This window comes from Chionomys nivalis, chromosome 11 (genome assembly GCF_950005125.1).
Source record: "Chionomys nivalis chromosome 11, mChiNiv1.1, whole genome shotgun sequence".
Lineage (NCBI taxonomy): Eukaryota > Metazoa > Chordata > Mammalia > Rodentia > Cricetidae > Chionomys > Chionomys nivalis.
The window spans coordinates 40,738,148-40,759,417 of NC_080096.1; the positions used below are offsets into that span (position 1 = coordinate 40,738,148).

General features: G+C 50.2%; 1 protein-coding gene across 4 annotated transcripts in view; it reads right to left on the bottom strand.

Moving 5' to 3' along the window:
• Positions 1-20,970, bottom strand: part of Ssbp3 (single stranded DNA binding protein 3) — a 141,355-nt gene extending 120,385 nt beyond the window's left edge. For all 4 annotated transcript variants that reach the window (XM_057783781.1, XM_057783780.1, XM_057783779.1 and 1 more), the window contains exons 1-4: positions 20,530-20,970; positions 19,492-19,564; positions 19,211-19,272; positions 16,853-16,937 (exon numbers count right to left, since the gene is read on the bottom strand). In XM_057783781.1, the coding sequence (XP_057639764.1) occupies positions 16,853-16,937; positions 19,211-19,272; positions 19,492-19,564; positions 20,530-20,585 (276 nt within the window). In that variant the 5' untranslated portion in view covers positions 20,586-20,970. The remainder of the gene's footprint in view (positions 1-16,852; positions 16,938-19,210; positions 19,273-19,491; positions 19,565-20,529) is intronic.
• Positions 20,971-21,270: the final 300 nt, after the last annotated feature.

Consider the following 21,270-nt stretch of genomic DNA (forward strand, 5'->3'; position numbering starts at 1 on the left):
AAGAAAACCACCAGAGTAGCGTCTATACTACTGATCCATGCTGCAATATGGCACCAGAGGCACAGGGGCCCAGTGCAGCCTTCCCAGACCAAAAGGCCCACGCTAGCCGCAGCTCCAGGTTGGCACAGGTCTCAGCCCCTCACTCCCACCAAGCATTGAGGCAGTGTAAGTGAGGCCTGGTACAGCACCACTCTCCAGATGAAGCTCAGCCCCCACAGCATAAGTTCATAGAACAGAGCCAGCGGGACAGGGAGGTGTGCGGAGACCCAGAAGCTCAGATCTCCTCATTCCTGTATCCCAGGGGCTGGCTCAACACTCCCAGTACTGTTAAGGAAGGCTTGCTCCATTGCAAATCAACCTACTGCATTATATTTTCTCTGGCTTGTTGTTCCAGCTTAAAATCCCATAAATGCATCTGCTTTCTTACTCATCTTCCTCCCAAGCAAGAGGCTGCTCCTTCCTGCCCTGCTGCACAGCCACTGCCCTTCCCGATCCTCAGCCCCAGCACCTAGCACCTCAACTTCCCAGCTCTCAACTCCCCACAGCCAGAAAGCAGAACCTGTATTTCACCCAGAACTTCCTGTGGAGAAAAGCACAAGGCACAATCTCAGGTTGTCACTTAACACTGGCTACCAACATGGAAAGAAACACTGTACAAAAATCTCCACCCTTTCCCATACAAACTGGCATCTCCAGGACCCCTCCATAATTCATTTACACTGTTTCCCGGATGGATTCAGTCTGTTAGCTTATCATTTCTAAACTAGAGGACAGAAAAGGCCTCCAAATAGCTAGCTATGGTTGTACACACCTGGAATCCCAGAATTTGGGAGGCTATGGCATGAAGATGATGCATTTGAGACAAGACTCTGTCTCAATGAGAGCACTTCACACTGCAGAGATGGTTCAAGGTCAAAAGCAATGGCTGCTCTTCCAAAGGATCCAGATTCGATTCCTAGCACCCACGTCTAAGTTCACAACTATCTGTAACTCCAGTTCCTGGGAATCTAACACTCTCTCCTGACCTCCCTGGGCACCAGGCATACACATGGTACATGGACACACACACTTATAGGCAAATCCAGTTACACACATAAAATAAAAATAAATAAATCTTTTCTCTTAAAAAAAAAAAATGAGAGAGCTGGTCAAGCACTGTGACACACACGCTTACGCCCAGCCCCTGAAAGGCAGAGAGAGGCAGAACTCAGTGAGTTTGAAGCCAACCTGGTCTGCATACCAAGTTTGAGATGAGACCAGCCAGTATTATACAGTGAAACCTGCATAGAGGAGGGGGGAAATAAGTGAGAAAACACAACCCCCCCCAAAAAAGGTGAAAGACTGGAGAACCCCTCAAGGAGAGTTTAGGGACCAATCACTTCCAGCTAAGACCCCGACTCTGACAGCAGAGACAATACACCTCCTTCGAGAAAGGACGGACTTCCAGGCAGCCCTTAGCAAAACTCACGGTGGGCTCTCCGTCCAAGCCCCTCCCACCCTACAGAAGGCCTTCCTGGATTATTTGCCTTCAAAAAAAAGCACAATTTAAATACTGATCATCTTCACTTTCCAAACCATTGAGAATTAGGGAAAGGGGGAACCACGTCTGTTTCTATTTGAAACTGTCAAAATTAGCATTCAGTAATTAAAAATCACACCCTTTCTCTTAATAACCTAAGCAGCATGATACAATCAGGTTGTGCCAACTCTTTAATCTAATTGACTAATTACAGATTTTAATTTAGTCAGTTACTGAACAACTGTTGACAATTTGTTTTCATTAGGGACAGAACAGAATAAATATTTAGGCTTTCCGTCACAAAGACTCCTGCGATGGGCTCTCCATCATGACCCCAACTTCAGAGTGACAAGCGCTGGCTCCATCGGCATCCTCAGGCACAGGTACCCACGCAGCTCCCCAGCCACCTCCCAGCTCACCCTGCACCCAGCGCACCTAACTCACGCCTAAGTGCATGCAGCCACTCCCAAAAAAGACAGACAATTCCCAAATTCACACGAGTCATTCAAGAAGTGGCAAACACTTAAACGTTGTGAAAAAAAATAAATTCAATGCTACATGTCACTGGTTTTTAAGCAACAAAATAAGCTAACAGTCAAAATAGGTTTATCCGCATTTGTCTCACTGAGAAGCGAACTGTCACTGACATTTTTTCAAGACACTCATTTACAGGTTTGGGTAATAAAACGATCCAATTTTTTTCAAAGAACACTTCTCCCCAAGGACCCATCTCCCAAAGTCATCCCATAGTTTGTCAATACAGCAGTGGCTCAAAGGCTAAGAGCGGAGCCCTGGGAGCAAGTTCTGACCCCTTTACTAAATAAGGCCACAGCCGTGGGCTCCTGGTTTCTCTTCTTTGGGCCTTGATTTCCTCATCCAAGAAATGGGATCATAACAGCCCCTGCCTTGTAGAGTATTGAGGGAATTAAATATCACTCCCTCACACACTGTGTAAACAGAATAAGTGTTTAATAAATACTGGTCACCAGTATTTCAGAGGCTGCCCTAATTCCCTTGCTATCCTCAAGATACATAAACCACAGTCTAGAAAGAAGACAGTGACCCACTGACAGCATTTAGTAACGAGATCTGTTAACAAAGCTAATTTGGGGACTTCGCTGTCCCCTGATCCAGTTCCTCTGAGAAGAAGCAGCTCAGATAGGCAAAGAACATGATCCTTTACCTTTCCGAGTCTGCCAACAGCCAGCCCTGTACTTTCTGCACGTGGGTCATCAGCACCCTGAGCCCTCTCAGCTCAGAGAATCCCAGGGTCCCTGTCAGAGACAATTCTGCATTCTGACTCTCCTGAGCCAGAACTAATCTGGACAGTGCCACCAACACTGTTGGTCAGTGGGGAACACCAATCAGAAGCTGAGGTCGTCGGCCTAATAATCCCAACTGACCTCTAGACAACTCCACTGGGAAAGCTTGAGGGGTCACTACTCATCTAAGCTCAGCAAGAGTCAGGTCTGCCCTGCTAACAGTGTCTTCTGCTCACTACAACCGTACCAGCCTATTAAATCACGCTGACTCCCTGGAGCTGCTAAGAAGCCCTGGCCGTCATCTACATCATTCTTACTTCCTGTCGCTTCATTAAAATCAATGGTGACTGCAGCTTGGCTCAGGGGGCCCACGCCTGTACTCTCGGGATAAGTAAAAGCAGAAGGAGCATGAGCTCAGGGCCGTCCGTCCTAGGCTATACAGAGATTCTGTCTCAAAAACAAGTAAAATGAATGGTGCCTCTGGGTTGAGAATAGTCACAGCACTTGCCTGGGATGCTCAAGGCCCTGAATTCAATCCCTGACACCACCAAAATAATTAATGATGACTCGATGTGTGATGTCCTCATGAATAAAGAATGTTCAAGAATGTAGTCCACAAGGGATGGCAGGTAACAAAGGAAAAGGGCCTTGCAAGGAGAAACAGGAACCCCTTCCTGGGCTAGAGATGGTGCAGCCACTAAGGGCTAGGCTCACAACCAAAACATCAAGGGTTCCCTTCCTATAAGTGACACTGGCATTTTCTTCTAAGATGAGAATGTTAAAAACCAGCCAGTCCCTCATCCCACACTGAATCCAAGAACTAATCAGGAACCCTAGCCCATCCGTCTCAGGACTTCTCCACAGCCCAGCATAGTATGAGGTGATGTTTGCTGTCATTGCTTCTTTATTGTTGCTGTTTTTATACGGGGTGCTTTTTTGGGCATTGAGACAGGGTCTCACTCTGTATCCAGGATGGTCTAGAACTCACTATGCAGGCCAGACAGTCTCACCCTCATGGAAATCCACCTGTGTTAGCCTCCTAAGTGCTAGGATTGCAGGAGGATGCCACCACACGTGACGGCAACATGGTGTGGCATGGCAGCAAAGAGTACATTAGGAAAAAGAAAATCTGGGACTAGGCGCTATCTCAGGGGTGGGGTGGGGTGTTTGCCTAACATGCACAAGCCCTGGGTTTGATCCTCATCACTGCATAAACCAGGCACACTAGGGCATGCCTGCAACCCTCGCAGTCAGGAGGTGGAGACAGGAGGGCCCGCAGTTCAAGGTCATCCTCAGATATACTGCCAGGGTCAAGACCAACCAAGGATACGTGAGACTGTCTCAAAATGAGAAAGAAACAGAAATGACTAAACTGAAGGTTATTTATTTTCAACATTATTCAATCACTCCAAATACTTCTATTTTCTCATCCACAAAATAAGAACGAAAACAAAATCTAACTCAGAGGATTGCTGTCAGGAGATAAAACCTACAAGAAAACAGTATAAGGCATACAGTTAGCACTCAATAATTGTTTGTACTATTAGTTCTTTATTTAGAAATAAGAACTATGTACTGCCCCCTATGTACTCAGAAGAGAACAGAATGAGAACACTTTTGTAGATGGGCATGGTGGTGCACACCTTTGATCCCATTACTCAAGAGGCAGAAGCAGACTAAGTCAGAGTTCAAGGCCAACCTGGTCTATGTAGTAAATCCCAAACCAACCAGGATTACATAGTGAGACCCTGCCAATAGACAGACAGACAGACAGACAGATGAAAGCTAGAGCGTCAGCATCCATTGTAAGTGCTCAGTAAACACTTGTGTCCTTCACTAAATAGGGAATTATTAGCAAACCATAATGCCATCATTTAGTTATTCGTCCCTCATCATGAAACTGCCATCTGTACTGCCTAGGGTTCCAAACACCCACAGAGGATTGCCTCTCTCTAAAATCAAGAGATGTCACAGGTGAACACTGTGATTTCCACCTAGTTCCCTTTGACGAAGATGCTACCAGCAAAATAATGCCAAAGAAAGTATGTGGCGACAGTCAACTAGATTTAAGTTCATTTTCTGTAGCTTGGGGTCAGAATCGACCGGAGCACTCTGGTGATCAAGTTTTCTGCAATTCCCTATTCCACACATTAGCTCACTGACAGAAATTCACCATGGTATTTAAAGTGGCAGCCATCACAACTAACTCAAATTGTATTGGCTTCCCTGTTGCCGAAACGCTCTGCTGAAGCCATCAATTGGCCAATTCGGAGATAACGTGGTGGCTGAAATTCCCTGTCATGTTGTAAAATCCCTTTCGAAGCGGCTCATGGCTTGCAGATCCTCAGCAGAACCAGTGCCCAGAGCCTCGGCCAGCACCGCCTCATGTAACCCAAGTGGCAGGCAGGCAGAGCAGGAGCTGGCAGGAGACGCTGCCAAAGAGAGGGGATAACATTTTCTACTGGACGCTGTCTAAAAGACAGTAAGAAAAGACCAGCCACGCGCACGCGTCTGACACCACGCCTGCCCACTGGGCATCTGCCCCTTAACACAGGCCAGGTAGCCAAAGCCACAGGCATCACTTGGCCTCTCAGGAAGAAAGCTGCTAGATTCCTGAAGGATGGCACACAAGCCAGCCTCATAGGTGGACAGTGTCTAGAGCCAGTGCCTACCACAGGCACCTGGGCCCTGCCTGCAGTCACAAACCAGCAGGGTTACCATCCTGCTCTAAGCCTCAATTTCCCCATCTGGAAACTTACAAGTTCCTTCTTGAACAGTATTCCATCATCTGATGGTGGATTCAAATACAAAACAGAATTCTCAAAAAGACCCCAAGCCAGCAGAGGTAGTGGACACCAGCAATCCCAGGACTGGAAATGTTTGGCCAGAGACAAGTCCAGCCTCTGCTACATAGGGAGTTTAATGCCAATCTCAAGACTTTGTCCCAGAAACTAAAAGTAATGACTCAAAAAGCTACAGAGAGAAAAAAAGCCAGCCCTGATTTCACTAAAGCTACGGAGAAAAAAAGTCAGCCTTGATTTCAGATCGCTGTCTGCCTCCCACTGAAGAACAAACCATAGCACAAAAGACACAAATGTCTTGCCCCAGGTCAAGAAAAAGAATCAGTACTATACCCTGGCCATCCTAGTCCAAATCCACACATTTCTCAACACTGCCATAAGTTTCCAATACCCAGGAAAACATGCCCGCCCACCAACTACTCCTGCCAGTCTGCTATCACCCCAGAACCTTCCCCCTCAGGTAGCCTTCTGTGACTGAGAAAGAGAGATGAGAGGAAAATCTCAAACTCCAAGGAATTCAAGACAGAGACCTGGAAAACAAATAAAGCGTTAAGTGTCCCCTAAAACACAAAGAACGGGACACAAAGCCTGCGCCAAAACTGTGTAAAGAGCGGTCACCAAGAATGGGGATAGGGAATTTGGGAGGCTGGGTCACAGAAGGCACCGAGATCCTTTATTGGTATTCTACTTACAGCCACACCCTAGACACTGCTCAGACAATTCTCTCCATGAGGGAAGGGTGCCCCCCAACCTAAGACAGTCAGCAGGAACTGCCCATGGCCAGTCACTCACGAATCCTTCCTTAAGAAGCCATTTTGCACTCTGCCTCTGAGAAGTGAGACCATTTCCTCCCATGCCTGAGCACACCCCATCCCTCCAAGTGGGAGATACAATTACTCAGCATACAACCAACACACATTGAGTGTCACTGGGTACTTAACATACTGAGTCTACAACAGCAAACGTGCACTTAACATACTAAGTCTACTATAGTAAACATACACTTAACATACTAAAGTCTACTATAGTAAACATACACTTAACATACTGAGTCTACTATAGTAAACATACACTTAACATACTAAGTCTACTATAGTAAACGTGCACTTAACATACTGAGTCTACAACAGCAAACTGCAGAACCAAAGGACCCAAGTACCAAGTAGATAACAAGCACCTGGACATCCCTACACCTGGTGGGGAAATGATTCTCCCTCGGCCCTCTAAAGTGGACATCATTTCCTTATTACAGATCTGGAAACTGAGGCTCAGCCACTGCTTATCACTTGACCCAAATCACCAGCCTGAAGGAACAGAAAGTCACACTCAGCATGCCCTGGGCCAGTAATTATCAACCTTCAGGCTGAGACCTGCAGTGAGACAGGTAAAGGCAGGGCACACACATTTGTGTGTGTGTGTGCGCGCGCGCGCGCGAATAAATCACTGAACAGGGATTTCTAGAAGCAGCTCTCATGTTTACTCTGTGATACAGTAGTTGCGCTTTTTTTTTTTTTGGTAATTGCCAGCCATGACCCACTAAGTTGATTCAAGATACACTAATGGGTCACAACTCCCACTACAAAACAATACTCCACCATTTTCTGCCACTTGTCACTCTTCATTAAAGTGTCTTTGACACACTTAGTGCCTGGGCAAGGATCAACTCCTTCTCATTTCTCAGGGCACAGAGTCTTGCTCACTGACCTCAGATTGATTCAAGATGCCACAAAGCAGCCCCAAGACTGGAGGTGGCAGAGGAGGCAAAGATGAAGTTTCAACCCTGAAGGGTCTAGAGAAGGAAGGGAAGAAACTCCACCTTGACTGATATCCTCCTTCTAGGCCACAAGTGACAAGTGAGTCACAGTACTGCCAAGTTCCTGGAGGAAGGGGTAGAAAGGGATGGCCCTGGCAGGTCTGTGGGAGGCTGCCACATTCTCAACCACCACTGACTACCAGAAGGACTAGTGGGTAAGGAAACAAAACAGCCTTCCCAGATGCTCAGACACCAAGCAGGACCACAGGGCAAAACCAGAGGCAACAGGGAAAGAACGTATTCCAGGCTCCTAGAGTAGCAGAGGAAATGGGTACAAGTATGGGCTGGCACCAGTGGAGGGCATCCAGGTGCCATCTCAATTCATTCTCACAGGCAACAGACTGATGATGCCTCAAGCCCCATCTCTGGTGGCTGCCTAGACCCCAGGGAACCATATAACTAGTCAACAGGTGAGCAAGTAAACGAGGGGGAGGCCTCACTGGCACACACCTTCCACACGAAGATCCTTCTGCTCCCACTGTCAATCACAGAGCACCAGAATCTGGTAGAACCAGAGCTTCGCAGAGCCGGGAAGAGCATGAGCATAGAACATACACATGTGCAGTTTACAATGAGCCTGGCATGAGTATGCACTTCTGCACATCCATCCTGTCTGTGACCATAAGGCCATTTCCTCCACGTGACAACCCCGACAGGTATGTAGCTTCAACTTCTCTTTACTGCTTGCGGAAACTGAGCACACACGTTGATTTAGGTGCTCACAGTCCACACGGCTAGCAAGCAACAAGACAGTACAAGGTGAGAGATTATCTTGGATCCTGCTTGGGTGTGCAGGAGTGAGATCTGTTGGAGATGGGATGGAGGGTGTGTGCAGCTTTGTCCTCTGGGCCTTTTTGTTCTGTCTTAGCTACGTATGACCAGTGACATCCAGTTCTACCATCTGCAGTACTGATGTTTCTACTGGCATGAACTGCTCTCCCAGATCAGGAGACAGCACACAACTCTATAAGCACTGATCAGCTACCTCCAGCTCTTCAGCCAGCAAGCAGGGCAGATGTCTGGCAACTGCAGACACTGTCATGTGCTCCTGGCCCATGGTCACCTAGGGGTTCACCTCAGAAGATACAGAGACAAGAACCAGCTTCCTCAGTGACTCCCTTCACCAGCTCACCTGCCCCTTTGGCACCTTCTGACACTCCTCACAGAAGCAGAAAATCAGATGAGTCCTGAGCACAGAGGTTGGCACAGGACCCCTAGGCCAGGGACTTCTAATCTACTTATCCCTAAGCACAGACAGCACCAGCAGCCTCCAGGGACAGCCCTTCCTCTGACCACCCCCACAGCGGAGAGCAAGAGAGGCCTTGTCCACATTTCACAGTGAGGAAGGCCACAAAGCTAGCACAGTCATGGGGCTGACTTTCAGATCTAGATCCTTGCCAGTGCCACCAACAGGTCCCTGGGCCTACCCATTGAGTCCTGCGGCTGCTCAGGCAGGCGTGGTCTAGGAACACTCTGTCCCATACAGATAAGAGGCAGGGACACCTCAGGGGAGCCTTTATCACTGCCAGTTGTGGTAGGACCACCAGCTCTGCCCCCTCGTGAGGGTGCAGGGACTGAGACAAGACAGCTTGAAGAGAAGGAAGTGGGACACATCCAAGAAGCCCTGACAGAGAAGGCATCACTGGAATCCATCAAGTACACAGGAGGATCCTTCCAGAAGAGTCAACTTGCTCTCCCTGGAAACAGTGCTGCTCAAGAGTGTTCTGAGCAAACATCAGAACTACAGAAGACAATCAAACTCAGCAAGCACTAGCCGGGTGGCTCCTCACCCTCGCAGCCCCGCAGGAGCCACCATTCCTTAGTCTACAGATGGGGTAACAGACAAACCCAAAGTCCATCTAGATAGAAAATAGCAAGCACGCGCATGAAGCTAGATACAGGTCCAAGTCACCAGCCAGAGCTCAAACCCTTCCAAATCCAGAGGCCTCAAGCCCAGGAAAAAGAAAAGCATACCACGGAAAGACACATCCCAACAACTCATCTCACCAAGGCCATGGAAAACCCATTACCCTGGCAAATCAAAAACAAACAACTGCAATTGTCTATTTTCTGTAAGCTCCCAGCAACATATACTAAAGAAGTTTATGTGAATCGCCTAATGCACTGTGCCATGGTCAGAATTACTACCGAGCTAAAAGAGATTAATTCTGCTAAATACGCTAAACCCTCAGACACTATTACAAAGACTACGGCTGGTGTGACACTTCTGCTATCTTAGCTGACAGACCTCAAGCGCGTGCATGCACAAACACACACCCACACACACCCCGCTGCCACTTCTCTTAAGGGTTAAATACACACACAGAAGATGAGGGTCCAGCTACAGTGCCCACTGAAGAGCCCTCCTCCCTTACAAACAGAGCTGACCTAAGGGACATAGAACTGGGTGTCTCCCAGCTCTCTTCAAGTGTTGGCTGGCGCAGAGCTAACTCTCGGTCCAAGTTTGCAAATGCTTAGCTAACAAAGATGGCATTATGCAAAAGGCTGCTGCACACTGCTGGTCTGGGAGTTCAAATGAAGTGACCACTGCCAAAAACTTTGTTTGGGTCCCCACTGTCCTCCCGCTCCACCTCCTGCCTTAAATAAAGGGCAAGGATTTGCAATTTGGGGTCTTGCTGCCACTTGAAACCCATTACGGTGGCCACATTGCCTGGGTTCTGGCAAAATGCAATTCCAGTTTCTCATTTAATGTTTAATTAGCTACTAACAGAGGAGTCTGGCAGCATCTGGGGGCAAGAGGAACTCCAGAAGACAGGGTAGGAGCCCTAGGAGGGGACTCAATACAAAATGTAAGCTGGGAGGGGACAGGGGACGCCTGTGTATATTTTTGCCGTTTTGAATCTGCCACACAAAGGTGCCAAGGGTCAAACCCAAAGACAAGCCTTGAACCTGCCAGGACCTCTGGCCAGATAGCTAGGCTGGCTTATCGCAGAGGATAGCACTTCCCCAGCTCCTTAGGAGCCCAGCTGCAGGCACCCGCTGCCACCTCTCATCACCCACTTGCCAGTGGGCCCTGGCAGTCACAGACACTCCCTGCCCCGCAGGAACCTCAGCTCAGCATATCCAAGGAGAGCCCTCTCAAATATCACTTTGCTATTTCAAACCCACCAAGGACACTGGACCCCTGCCACACAGCCACAAATACCTCAGCTGCTGTCCACACCCACAACTCAGGCACTTCCCCCTCTGCTAACCACCTCTTCCCAAGAAGGGGGGCAGGGGTGCACACTGAAAGGGGCCCAGGTCTTCAGAACGGGGACACTGAGACATGCAGGAAAATCTGACCAAGGTCACAGTTATACATGTCCACAACACTGCCCAAGTTCTTCACTGTGTGAAATAGTGGTCTAGGCTTTTTGGAGCAATAATCCACGAACCTCCTAAAATCATGAACAAAGTCTCCTTTATGAGGACACATGAACTTTCTGGAAAGAAAGGTCTGTAGTTTTTATCATTTTACTTCTGGCAAAGGCAAAGAGCCACTTCATCACCCTTCTATGGGTCAGGTCTCACCTGGCCTGTGACTAGGCAGTTCTCCTGACAGGGGCTACAGTTTAATTCTCTTAAGTCATGTCTTCAGAGAACAACTAGGGCCACAGAGCAGGTACCAGGCACACTCTGGTCAAGCGTAAACACCCCCTACCATTTTTCAAGGTGCCTGCACCAAGAAAGTACAATCAATATTGACAAGTGGAATTCAAAACACTGGACATTTTAGCCTCAGCTCCACCACCCCCTAGGCTTACAACCAAGACACCTGGCCATGGCTTCATCTGTAAAATGGGAGTAAGATTTAAAAATAAACACCAGCCAACAAGGCAGCTCCATACTCTGAAAGTGTGCCACACAAAGCCAAGCAGACACCCCGGCAGCATCCCCAGCACCTGTGAGCCACTGTGGGGCTAACCTACTCTGCTCTTTTCCTGCTGCCGAAAAGGATAACACAGCAGCTGTTGCAGGACAAGGACCAGTAGGCGTCTGATTAGGCAAAGATACTTCTCTCCATCCAGACCCATCCTAGAGGCCCACACAGAGAAGGGATCAGAGCAACTCCACAGAGTATAAGACATATAAACACCTAGGAGTATCCGTTTACAGAGGACAAGAATAGACCAACCTGTCAAGAGAAAACCCAGAGGGAGCCCAGTGGGGTCTTGTGGGCTTTCCCTATCACTCCTAGAGGCATTATTTAGTCAGGGGAGAACAGCACAGAGATCATGCAAGGACCCAGCCACTCCTCCTGTGACCCCAGGTACTCCTGACTTATGGCAAACCCATTCTCAAAAAAGACTACTCTAAACACAAAACCCCTAGCACTCCATGTACACATAGCAAACACCAGGGTCTTTAGGCTTCTAAATGAGCTAGGAAAACCCAAGCCTCCAGGTGTGGGGCAGAAAATAGACAGTGACTCAAATAAAAACCAAATCAAGGACAGTTTAAACCGCCTCCCAGAATCCACACATCTGGCCTTGACCTGGGGGGTGCCTTCCCAATCACCCAACCCTTGACCCTGCCCATCTTGGGAGGAGATGCCCGGCCAAGATGACACTACCACTGTACAAGAGCCAGGATCCTTCCATTGGAGCTGTGGCGGCTCCTCCCTGCCAGGCAGACAATTTTTCCCATTCTCTGAGGATCTTTGACCACCCAGGGCCAGTGAACACTCTTCTTCACACTGTCCATGTGTAAGAAAGACTCACAGCTACCTAACTGACATCAAAACTGCTGCTTGCTCAAGATGACCGGCAGAATTCGTCATCTAAAGAACATCTCCCAGTAGTCTATGAGCTTTCCTGGTCCAGGTACTCTCCCCGCAAACCACCTGTGTTCCCCCTATTTCACTCCTTACCCCACTGGTGGGCTTCTTAGAGGAGCTAGGAGACAAATAGTTTCCAGCCTAAGCCATAGGCTATAGCCAGAAAAGCTAATCTAAAAAAGTTTGCCAGGATCATGCAAGCAAGCAATGCCTGCTGTGGGCCTGTGCCAGACAATATTAGAAGCATGGACTCTGGTGTTAGCCTAGCTGTGTGCATACTCTAACTCTACTATTGTGATTAACCCCTCTGCACCTCAGTTTTGTAATGATTCAGCCACACAACATGGCTGACACTTCCGGGTTCCAGGGACACCCAAGCGCGGACAAGACCTCAGGCAGAAGTACCTAATGGCCCCCAAAATCTTAAAGGACCCCGTGTGACACACGTGCAGCATGGTTGCATCATCTACGTATGATGCAGCTGCATGAACCCTTGTACGCATGTGTGAGCTCCTCTGTCATACCACGCCATCCCCCTTCACACATACACTAGGCAACCCTTAAAAGCTGGAGGAGCCACCTCCGGCGTGCACTAGGTAGCGCTGGCGCGCGCTCTATCTCTTTCTCACTGTCTCTCTCTCTCTGTCTGTCTCTCTCTCCCTCTCTCTCTCTCTCTCCCTCTCTCTCTCTCTCTGTCTCTCTGTCCACCGACCTTCACCAGGCCTGTACACACCCACTCTAATAAACTCCTAAGCGGGTTTGTTGCATATTCCGTGTTTCCTTCTCACTCGCGCCAGGTAATTTCAAGTTTCTTCATCTATAAGACAGAGCTAGCAACATGCTTCCTCCAACAGGGTCAACGGCAGAGTAAACAAGCAAGTGCATAATTAGTACACTGCCCAATACACGGCAAGTGTGGACATAGAGCACAGGTGCCTTTACAGAAACTGAAGTGGAATGATCACCAAATGCAGACACTGACTGTAGGTGTGCTTGCGAGCTGTGTGCATGGTGGCTGATGCCTCTAACTCCTGCTACTCAGGAAGCCGAGGTGGGAGACTCGAGAATTATAACACAGGGAGATACAGTTTCACACAGACATATAGATAGGATTTGGGTAAACAGAGAAAACTACATTCTAGCCAAGGAGAAGACTAGAAGGAGCAACTGGGGGCCAGAAAGATGGCTCTGCAGGTAAGAGACACACCTGAGTTCAATCCCCAGCACACTGGCTAATCCAATGAGAGACACAGGAACAGAAAAACTAGATGAAGAAATAAGGATAAACAGAAAAGCGACTATAAGCCTTTGGTATCTCTTCCTTCTTTTTGCAGTGCTGGGGAAAATTCTAGGGCCTTACAACAGCTAGACAAGCCCTCTACCACCAAGTTACAACTCCAGACTAATGGGTATTTCTTCATTACCAGGTATTCCTCTGCTGCCACCCTTCCAACTGAATGTTATCCTTAATTACTTCAAAGTATCCACTTATAAAGCAGGGCATGGTAATGCACGCCTTTAATCCTAACACGAGGCAGAGGCAGGCAGATCTCTCTGAGTTCTAGGTCAGCTTGCTCTACAGAGCGAGACCACGACTTGGGGGGAGTAAAGTAAAAAGAAATATCTTCATTCAATCACACTGTTCCATCTCCCTTGTGACCTAACTCAGGTCATAAGACTCATCAGATTGATCCCAATTTAAGGAAAAAAGGACTTGAGCTGCAAACCTATGAATCACGAGCCCCCAACTAGTATGACCTCATACCTTAGCAGCATCTTCTAAATGCCATGCCAGCCTCAGCAATCTGCAGGGTTCTACTGCCATTCCTAACAGTCACTGACTGCTAACTGACATAAGCCATCAGTATCGATGCCATCTTGCTTCAAGATGCAAAACCAGAACTTGCTGGAGAAAATCTCAATGCTATTTACTAGAGCACCAAAGCTGACTGAAAATCATAAGTGTCTATCAAAAACTGGTTTGTGGAATTAGAAGGTGGAACTCAAGTGACCGAGCACTTGCCTGGTACATGCGGGGCCCTGACTTTGATTCCCAGCATGGGGACGGGATTTTGAAACAGGTACTCCTATCTGGCCTTCTTCCCTAAAATGAAACCATCTGCAATGTAGTCAGAGACTAACAACATAGGTTTGGCCATTTGTAGTTATTGGAGGGTGGGGGCAAGCTTTCTGCAAGGTCGAAAGGGACGGTCAAGTTCACTGGCTGCTGGACCACTCAGCGTCGGGCAAGACCCAGCTCAGAAATTCAGCCCTCTGATCATCTTTGCCACTTAGAGTCCCAGAACCACGTCATGACAAGTGAAGCAGTCACCTCTCCCTGTACAGCTAAAAGTTGACCAGGCTAGAAGGATCACTCGCCAGCTTCTCTTTCTCAGCCCTGAAGAGGATACGTGAACTTGTCACATTCCTGAGCATTCGACTCCAGGGGCATTCGCTTTTCTTTCACAACAAAATCCAACTGCACTAACCACTCAGGAGGTCGGTGAGCTCAGTCTCTGACTCCTGTTACAGGACCCATTTTCACCATGACAACAGCCATGGCATTGAATCTGACCATCTATGGAACTCACTCAGATGGGATTTGGTCTTCTAGACCAGTTTCGGAATTAGCAACCAGAGGAGGCAAACGACCCAACCAAGAACAAACCTGATGCTGTTCATCATTCCCATACCTAGAATGTGAGAACCGTGCGCGTGTGTGACACAAATGTCTGTACACACTCAATGTGCAGTGCCTACTGGAAGTAAAAACTGGAAGTGATGGAAGACATCCAGGTACCTTTCTTTCCTCACTCCATCCTTCATAACCTGACAGATCCTAACCACCCATTTCATCAGAACATAAAGTCTGACCCATCCAACCCAGGCTGCAACAGTATGCATTTAAAATAAAAAAAAAAAAAAAACATACACCCATGGAAAATGAACATCACAGATACCTTCCCTGTAATGATTTCATGGACCTTAAATTTAACCAGGTAGATAATCAACACCAGGACAAAAGACCCTATGGCCTGGTAAAATTAACTACTTTCAAAGGAAAAAATTGAGCTGGCCACGGTGGCTATAATCTCAGCACTGGGGAGGCTGAGGTAGGACTGCTGAAAATTCAAGGCCAAATTGAGCTACATACTGAGTTCTAAGGCCAACCTAAAATACGGCGTAAGACGTTGTCTGTCCCATCCCTGCCCTGAACCCCTGTGGGCTAGCAAGATTGGTGAGACAGTAACAGTGCCTACCACCAAACCTGAGGACCTGGGTTTGAACCAGGCCCCACGTGGTGGGAGAAAGAATGCAGACCCACCAGTTGTCTGCTGACCTCCATTCCCAAGCTACCTGTCACACATACATCCAATTCAAATGTGCACACACATGCATGCTGATAAATGTAACCTAAAAGAGTATTCAGGCAAAAGATGGTGAGTGAACTTAGCACTTCATAGTACCCATCACCCGAGCAGAGCCCACACTGTGTGCACATACACACCCCACTCTGTGTGACATATATACCATACATTGTGGGCACATATATGCCCTACACTGTGCATATACACCCCACATTGAGTGATATATATACCCTACACTGTGTACATATACACCCTACACTGAGTGCACATATATACCCCACACTGAGTACAAATATACACCCCACATTGAGTGCATATATATATACCCTACACTGTGTACATATACACCCTACACTGAGTGCACATATATACCCCACACTGAGTACACATATACACCCCACATTGAGTGCATATATATATATCCTAAACTGTGTACATATACACCGTACACTAAGTGCACATATATACCCCACACCGTGTACACACATAAACCCCAGAGTGTGACATACACACCCCACACTGTGATATATACATTCCACACTGTGTGCAGATATAGACCCCACACTGTATGTATATACACCCACTGTGTATACACATATACACCTCACACTGTGTACACACATAAACCCCAGTGTGTGACATATACACCCCACACTGAGTGCACACATAAACCTCACACTGTGATATATACACCCCACATTGTGTGCAGATGTAGACCCCACACTGTATGTATATACAACCCACTGTGTATACACATATACACCCCACACTGTGTGTGACATACAACACATCCCACAGTGTGTGTACATATAGACCCCACACTGTATGTGCATATATAACACACTGAAAGACTGCTCTAGACAGCGCTCTGAAAAATAGTGCTAAAAGTAGAGCTAAAGTCCATTCTACAGAAATGTTATTCAGCCACCCCTTTGAGTCCAAAACAAAAATTTCATATTTCCTTTCCATCTTTTTGGTTGTGGTCTCTTTTCTTAAGCCAACACCAACCAGGCTCAGTCCCCTCCCAGCTAACTGTCAACCAAACCCCACATGACTCTGAGCCTTCAAACACCATTTCTTTCTCCAGGTAGAACAGCAAAGTGATGAATACTGCCCCCCCAACTTCAAACATCAGGGAGGAAGGTACAGGGAGGCAGGCAGCAGGAAGGAAGGTGAGCAGGAGAAGGGGAAGGGAGGCACGGAGAAAATAAAGACCACTGCCAGTTGGCTGTGCACTTGCTTTTGATACTAAGAAGTTAGAGCCATCCAACCCTGTAATTATTGCCAGGATTAAAAATTTGTTACTCACGTAATCATGAAAGGCTTTTGCTTCACTTGAATGTTCACAAGTGTCTCTCCTTTCAGGAGCTGCACAGTAAAGGTCCCAAAATACACTGCAAACAGAAAAACAAAGTAAGATCAGCTTACTAATTATTACTTGTGTACACAATGGGAAGTTCAGGGTACATGGTACAGCACCAGGTCTCCTGAAGGCTCCATCCTACCTCACAGCACTCACTAGACAAACTGAGCCCCTAAAGACAAGTAGATCCAACCTCGCCTGGCAGTTCCTCCATACTAGGCGCCTCACTCAGTGACACGGCTTTGTGGTTAGACACTAGAGTCTGGAAAGCTCAGCACAACCCACCCAAGGGTGTCCACACAGGAACCTGGAAGGAGAGCCTGCCCATCTCATCTGTGTCCTTTTCACCCCAAACCAAAATGGCCACAGTATATTGTAAAAAGGTTAAGCTGGTAAAGTCAGGGCACAACTATGATTCATCTGCACAGAAATCTGGGTGACTCCGGTAATGAAGGGAACCTTATGGGTTCCTAATCCCACCCACCAAAAAATACTTATCTGTTACTCAGAGAGGAAGGGAGGCTATGACAACCAAGCATCTTATCCTCTCTCACTGAGCCCAAGGGCCTCTTCAGACAGCGCTGTCCAGTACAGAATTGGGGGGGAGGGGGGACACAGCACCCCAGACTCTCCGTAATTCTATATGATCACTCCAACATTCCATATTCACAAGAACAGAAACACAAGTGCTCTACAAACACAGGGCCTTAGAAATACTCTATTCCAGAACCAAGGCCCAGCCAGAACCAGCTTGAAGGGCACAGTGAACACTGGAACTGAGGTCTGATCTGACTTACAGGGCGGTCCTGGAGATCCCATCCCAGCAAGCTCCATCGCCACCAGGCAAGCACCACCCTCAAGGTGTGCCTATAACAAAACCACCCCATCCAATCCGAGCCCAGAAAACAGCCAGCATTTGTTCAGTGTCAAAGCACACACAGGGTGAGAACTCTAACAAACCAGACCACAACTGCTCACAGCCACCACAACCTGAGCCCCAGGACAACAAGCCTTCCATTCCTGGAACAAGGACAGACCCCAGGAGCAACAAGAGAACCAGGTCTTGCATAGCTGCAGAGGGAGGCTAGGGCCACTCTTCCCTCCTCCACAACTGCCCCCTGGAGTATCACACACAGCCAAATATTGCAAGACGCCAAATTCCCAGCACCCTCAGAGTAACTCTCACTCCCATGCCCAAGTTCCTACAAGATCCAGGGCCATCAGACCTGCCAATCCCATCCACACACTCGCCTCCAAAGCCAGCCACAGCCAACCTATCACCCACTCCCGCAGGTGGAATCCTTGCACCACACCAGCCGCCTCCTCCGACCAGGCAGTTGGGAGGCTGGCAGAAGTCATTAAAAACTCATTTTCTCTGCACAAGTTAGAACAGACGCTTCACCCTCCCGCCGTTCAAAGAGACTTGAAACAGTAACCTGAGCTGGCAGCCAGGTAAATGCTAACATCCCAACACTGCGCCTGCCTCAACTACACCATCTAAAGCCGTCCTGGACGGGAAAGACTCCACTGATCAGTCCCACAAAGCACCCAGGTCACACACTCAGGACAACTCACTTCAGGCTTGGACCCTAAGCTTCCCTCTGGCCTGCAGAAAAGACCACAGGCTGCTTGGGCCTGGAGAGAGGGTCACAGATAAGGAGAGCCAGCCCCCAACAAGCTGCAGGCATCCTGCCAGGCCACCTCTGGCTGGTTAAGGTTCTCGGTAAAATAAGGCTTTGTGGTTGCAGGGATGCTGGGGGGTGGGGAAGCCAGAGGAAAGGAAGGTCCAGTCAGTCTGAATCAGTGTCTCTACAGGAAGTGCAGGCCTTCTTGCTTTTCTCAGGGTCCCTGGAAAAGGCCCAGTCGATGTCTCTCAAGGTTTGGCGTGTAGGGAAGAAAACCTAAGGGACAGGCCAGTTGCAGAACAGACCTGGTGTCCCCTGCCCCCGCCCTGCCCCCACTCCTCTAATTAAAGCAGCATGCAGGATTGACAAAAACCCTCCTAACTCTTTCCAAGCCCCCTGCCTAGTGCCCCGGAGTGAGATGGAAAAGTAACACAGGTTCTACCCCAGCACAGCAAAATTTAGTCAGCTCCCCACGGGCAGAGAAACACTGGCAAAAACTTCAGGCTGCAGCCTCTTCAGCCCGTGCTTCCTCGCCAAAGCTGATCAGAGCACCCAGAGGTGCCCTGCTCCGTGGAAAGCAGAAGCTGAGGGTAGAAAAGGTCTGCCCCAGACCCCGTCTTTGTTCACCAGGACCCGGGCCACAGAACAAAACACACACAAAACTATCACACAAACTTACCACCACCACGAGTGCAGAAACCCAGGAGGTTCTCCCAGTGTGATGTTTTTTTCCCATCGAATCTAGAAAAGAGGGGGCAGAGGCAGCTTAGAGGGGCAGAAAGGAAGGGGCCGCAGGGCCTTCCCCAGCCAAAAGGCTGTGAAGACCAACTAACAATAAATGCCAAAAGGTGATAAAAATTCAAAATGGTGGCCACAGTGGCTGCTCCTGAAAACAAAGGCTCTAAGAATAGTGGGGAGGAGGGGGTGTCAAGAAACTGGATGCTGAGGAGTCCCACTCACCTCTGATAAGAAGGTCTGTGCAGATTTCTGTGCTCCTACGTGCAGTAAATATTCGTAGACGTATAAAGCTAACCTGAAAAGTGAGCAGGGGCAGAGACGGAGAGAGAAGGAGAGAGAGGAAAGGGTCAGATCACACTGAGGCTCGCTCTGGACCTTGCCAGTCGGACTCTGAGCCCGGTCCGTGCCATCCCATTGTGGCCATGACAAGAGAAAAGTACCTATCACCCCAGACAGGACCCGGGTCAGAACAGCTAGTGGGTGGGTACCACAGACAAACTGCCCAAAGCCGCGGGAGCTGGAAAACGGTTCCCAAACTTGAACTTCCAAGTAGCACTGGGACCAAACCCACATAGGTCTCGCAAACTCGAAAGCCACAAGAGCCCTGAACCACTCTCCTTTTCCCAGCCCACTTCAGCTCGCTGCCGTAGCTCAGCTTCGGGGTCCGGGGAGACTCAGCCTCAGCCCGGGTACTTGGCGCGCTCTGGAGAGGGCAGCAAAGCGCCGCCCTCACCGTCTCCCCCCCCAAACAACTGTCCCCCAAGCCTGGGGCCAGGCCGGCGCCGCCTGACCAGCCCAGCCCGGCGTCCCGGAGCGCACCGGGCAGGCGGCAAGGCCGCTGGCTGGGAAGGGAGAGCGCTCCTGGGCGAACAAAGCCCCCAGCACGCACTCCTCACGCCGCGGGCGGACAAAAGGAGCCTTCGGGGCTGCGGAAAGCCACGCGCCCCCTGCCCGCACTCTGGGGGCAAAGTGTGGCCCCCGCGCCCTGCCAACCCAGTGCACCGGCTCATAGTGGGACCTCGCCCACCCTCCTCGCGGGCCCCCGCGCCCGCTCCGCCGCGCGCCTACCAACTCCCCTCGCCCGCCGCTGCCCTGCCGCCCCTTCAGGGTGCCCCAGCCTCTGCCGGCGCCCAACAATGGGCTCTCCACGCCGCCGCCACCGCCGCCGCGGGGCAGAGACCGGGGGCCCAAGGCAGCGCGACCCCCGCGCCCACCTGCCTCCCGCCGCCCGCGGCGCGGCCCCACTCGCGAGAGGCTTACTTTTCCCGAGCCTGCCCGTCCGAGGGCACCGCCGAGCCTTTGCCTTTGGCAAACATGGCTTGCAGAGAAGAGGGCGCCGAGCCCGCCGCCGCCGCTACCGTCCGGTCTCCCGAGCTGCCCTGCTCCCGGCCCCCTCCCGGCGATCGCCCGCTCGCTCGCGCTCCGCTCGCCGCGCTCCCTCCCTCCCCGGCGCTGGCTCCGCGCTCTTTCCAGCTGTCAAAGCGTCAGCCCCGGCCGCGGCCCCATCGCCTTGGAACTCCTCCCGCGCCGGCTCGGCCTGAGCTGTGCCGCCGCCCGCCCGAAGCCTGCAGCTCGCTTGCTCGCTTGCTCGTGGCCCGCGCGCCCGCCGCCCGGCTCCGCCTGCGCCGCCCTCTGCGCCTTCAGCACCGCTGCCTCTGCCGCCGCCGCCGCTGGTCTACTTGGAGCTCAACCGAACGTGGCTGCCCCGGCAGGAGAGCGGCGGGCGTCCACGCCCCGCGACGGACGGCCGCGGCGGCCAATCGGCGCGCGGGGGCGGGCCCGGAGGCCGGGAGGGACGCCTGTCAGCGCGGCCGCGCCAGTCCCGCTGCGCCTCCTCCGTGAGCCACTGCCCGCTCGTGAGCCGGCCGGGGGAGCGGAGGGCGAGCCCTGGCGCTGGGGTGGGGCGGCGGCGTGAGGGGCTCGGGCCTGAACCGGAGCACCCGGCCAGCGCCGCGGGGTCTGGGCGCTGCGGCACTAGCTGCGGAGGGAGGCGCGGACCCC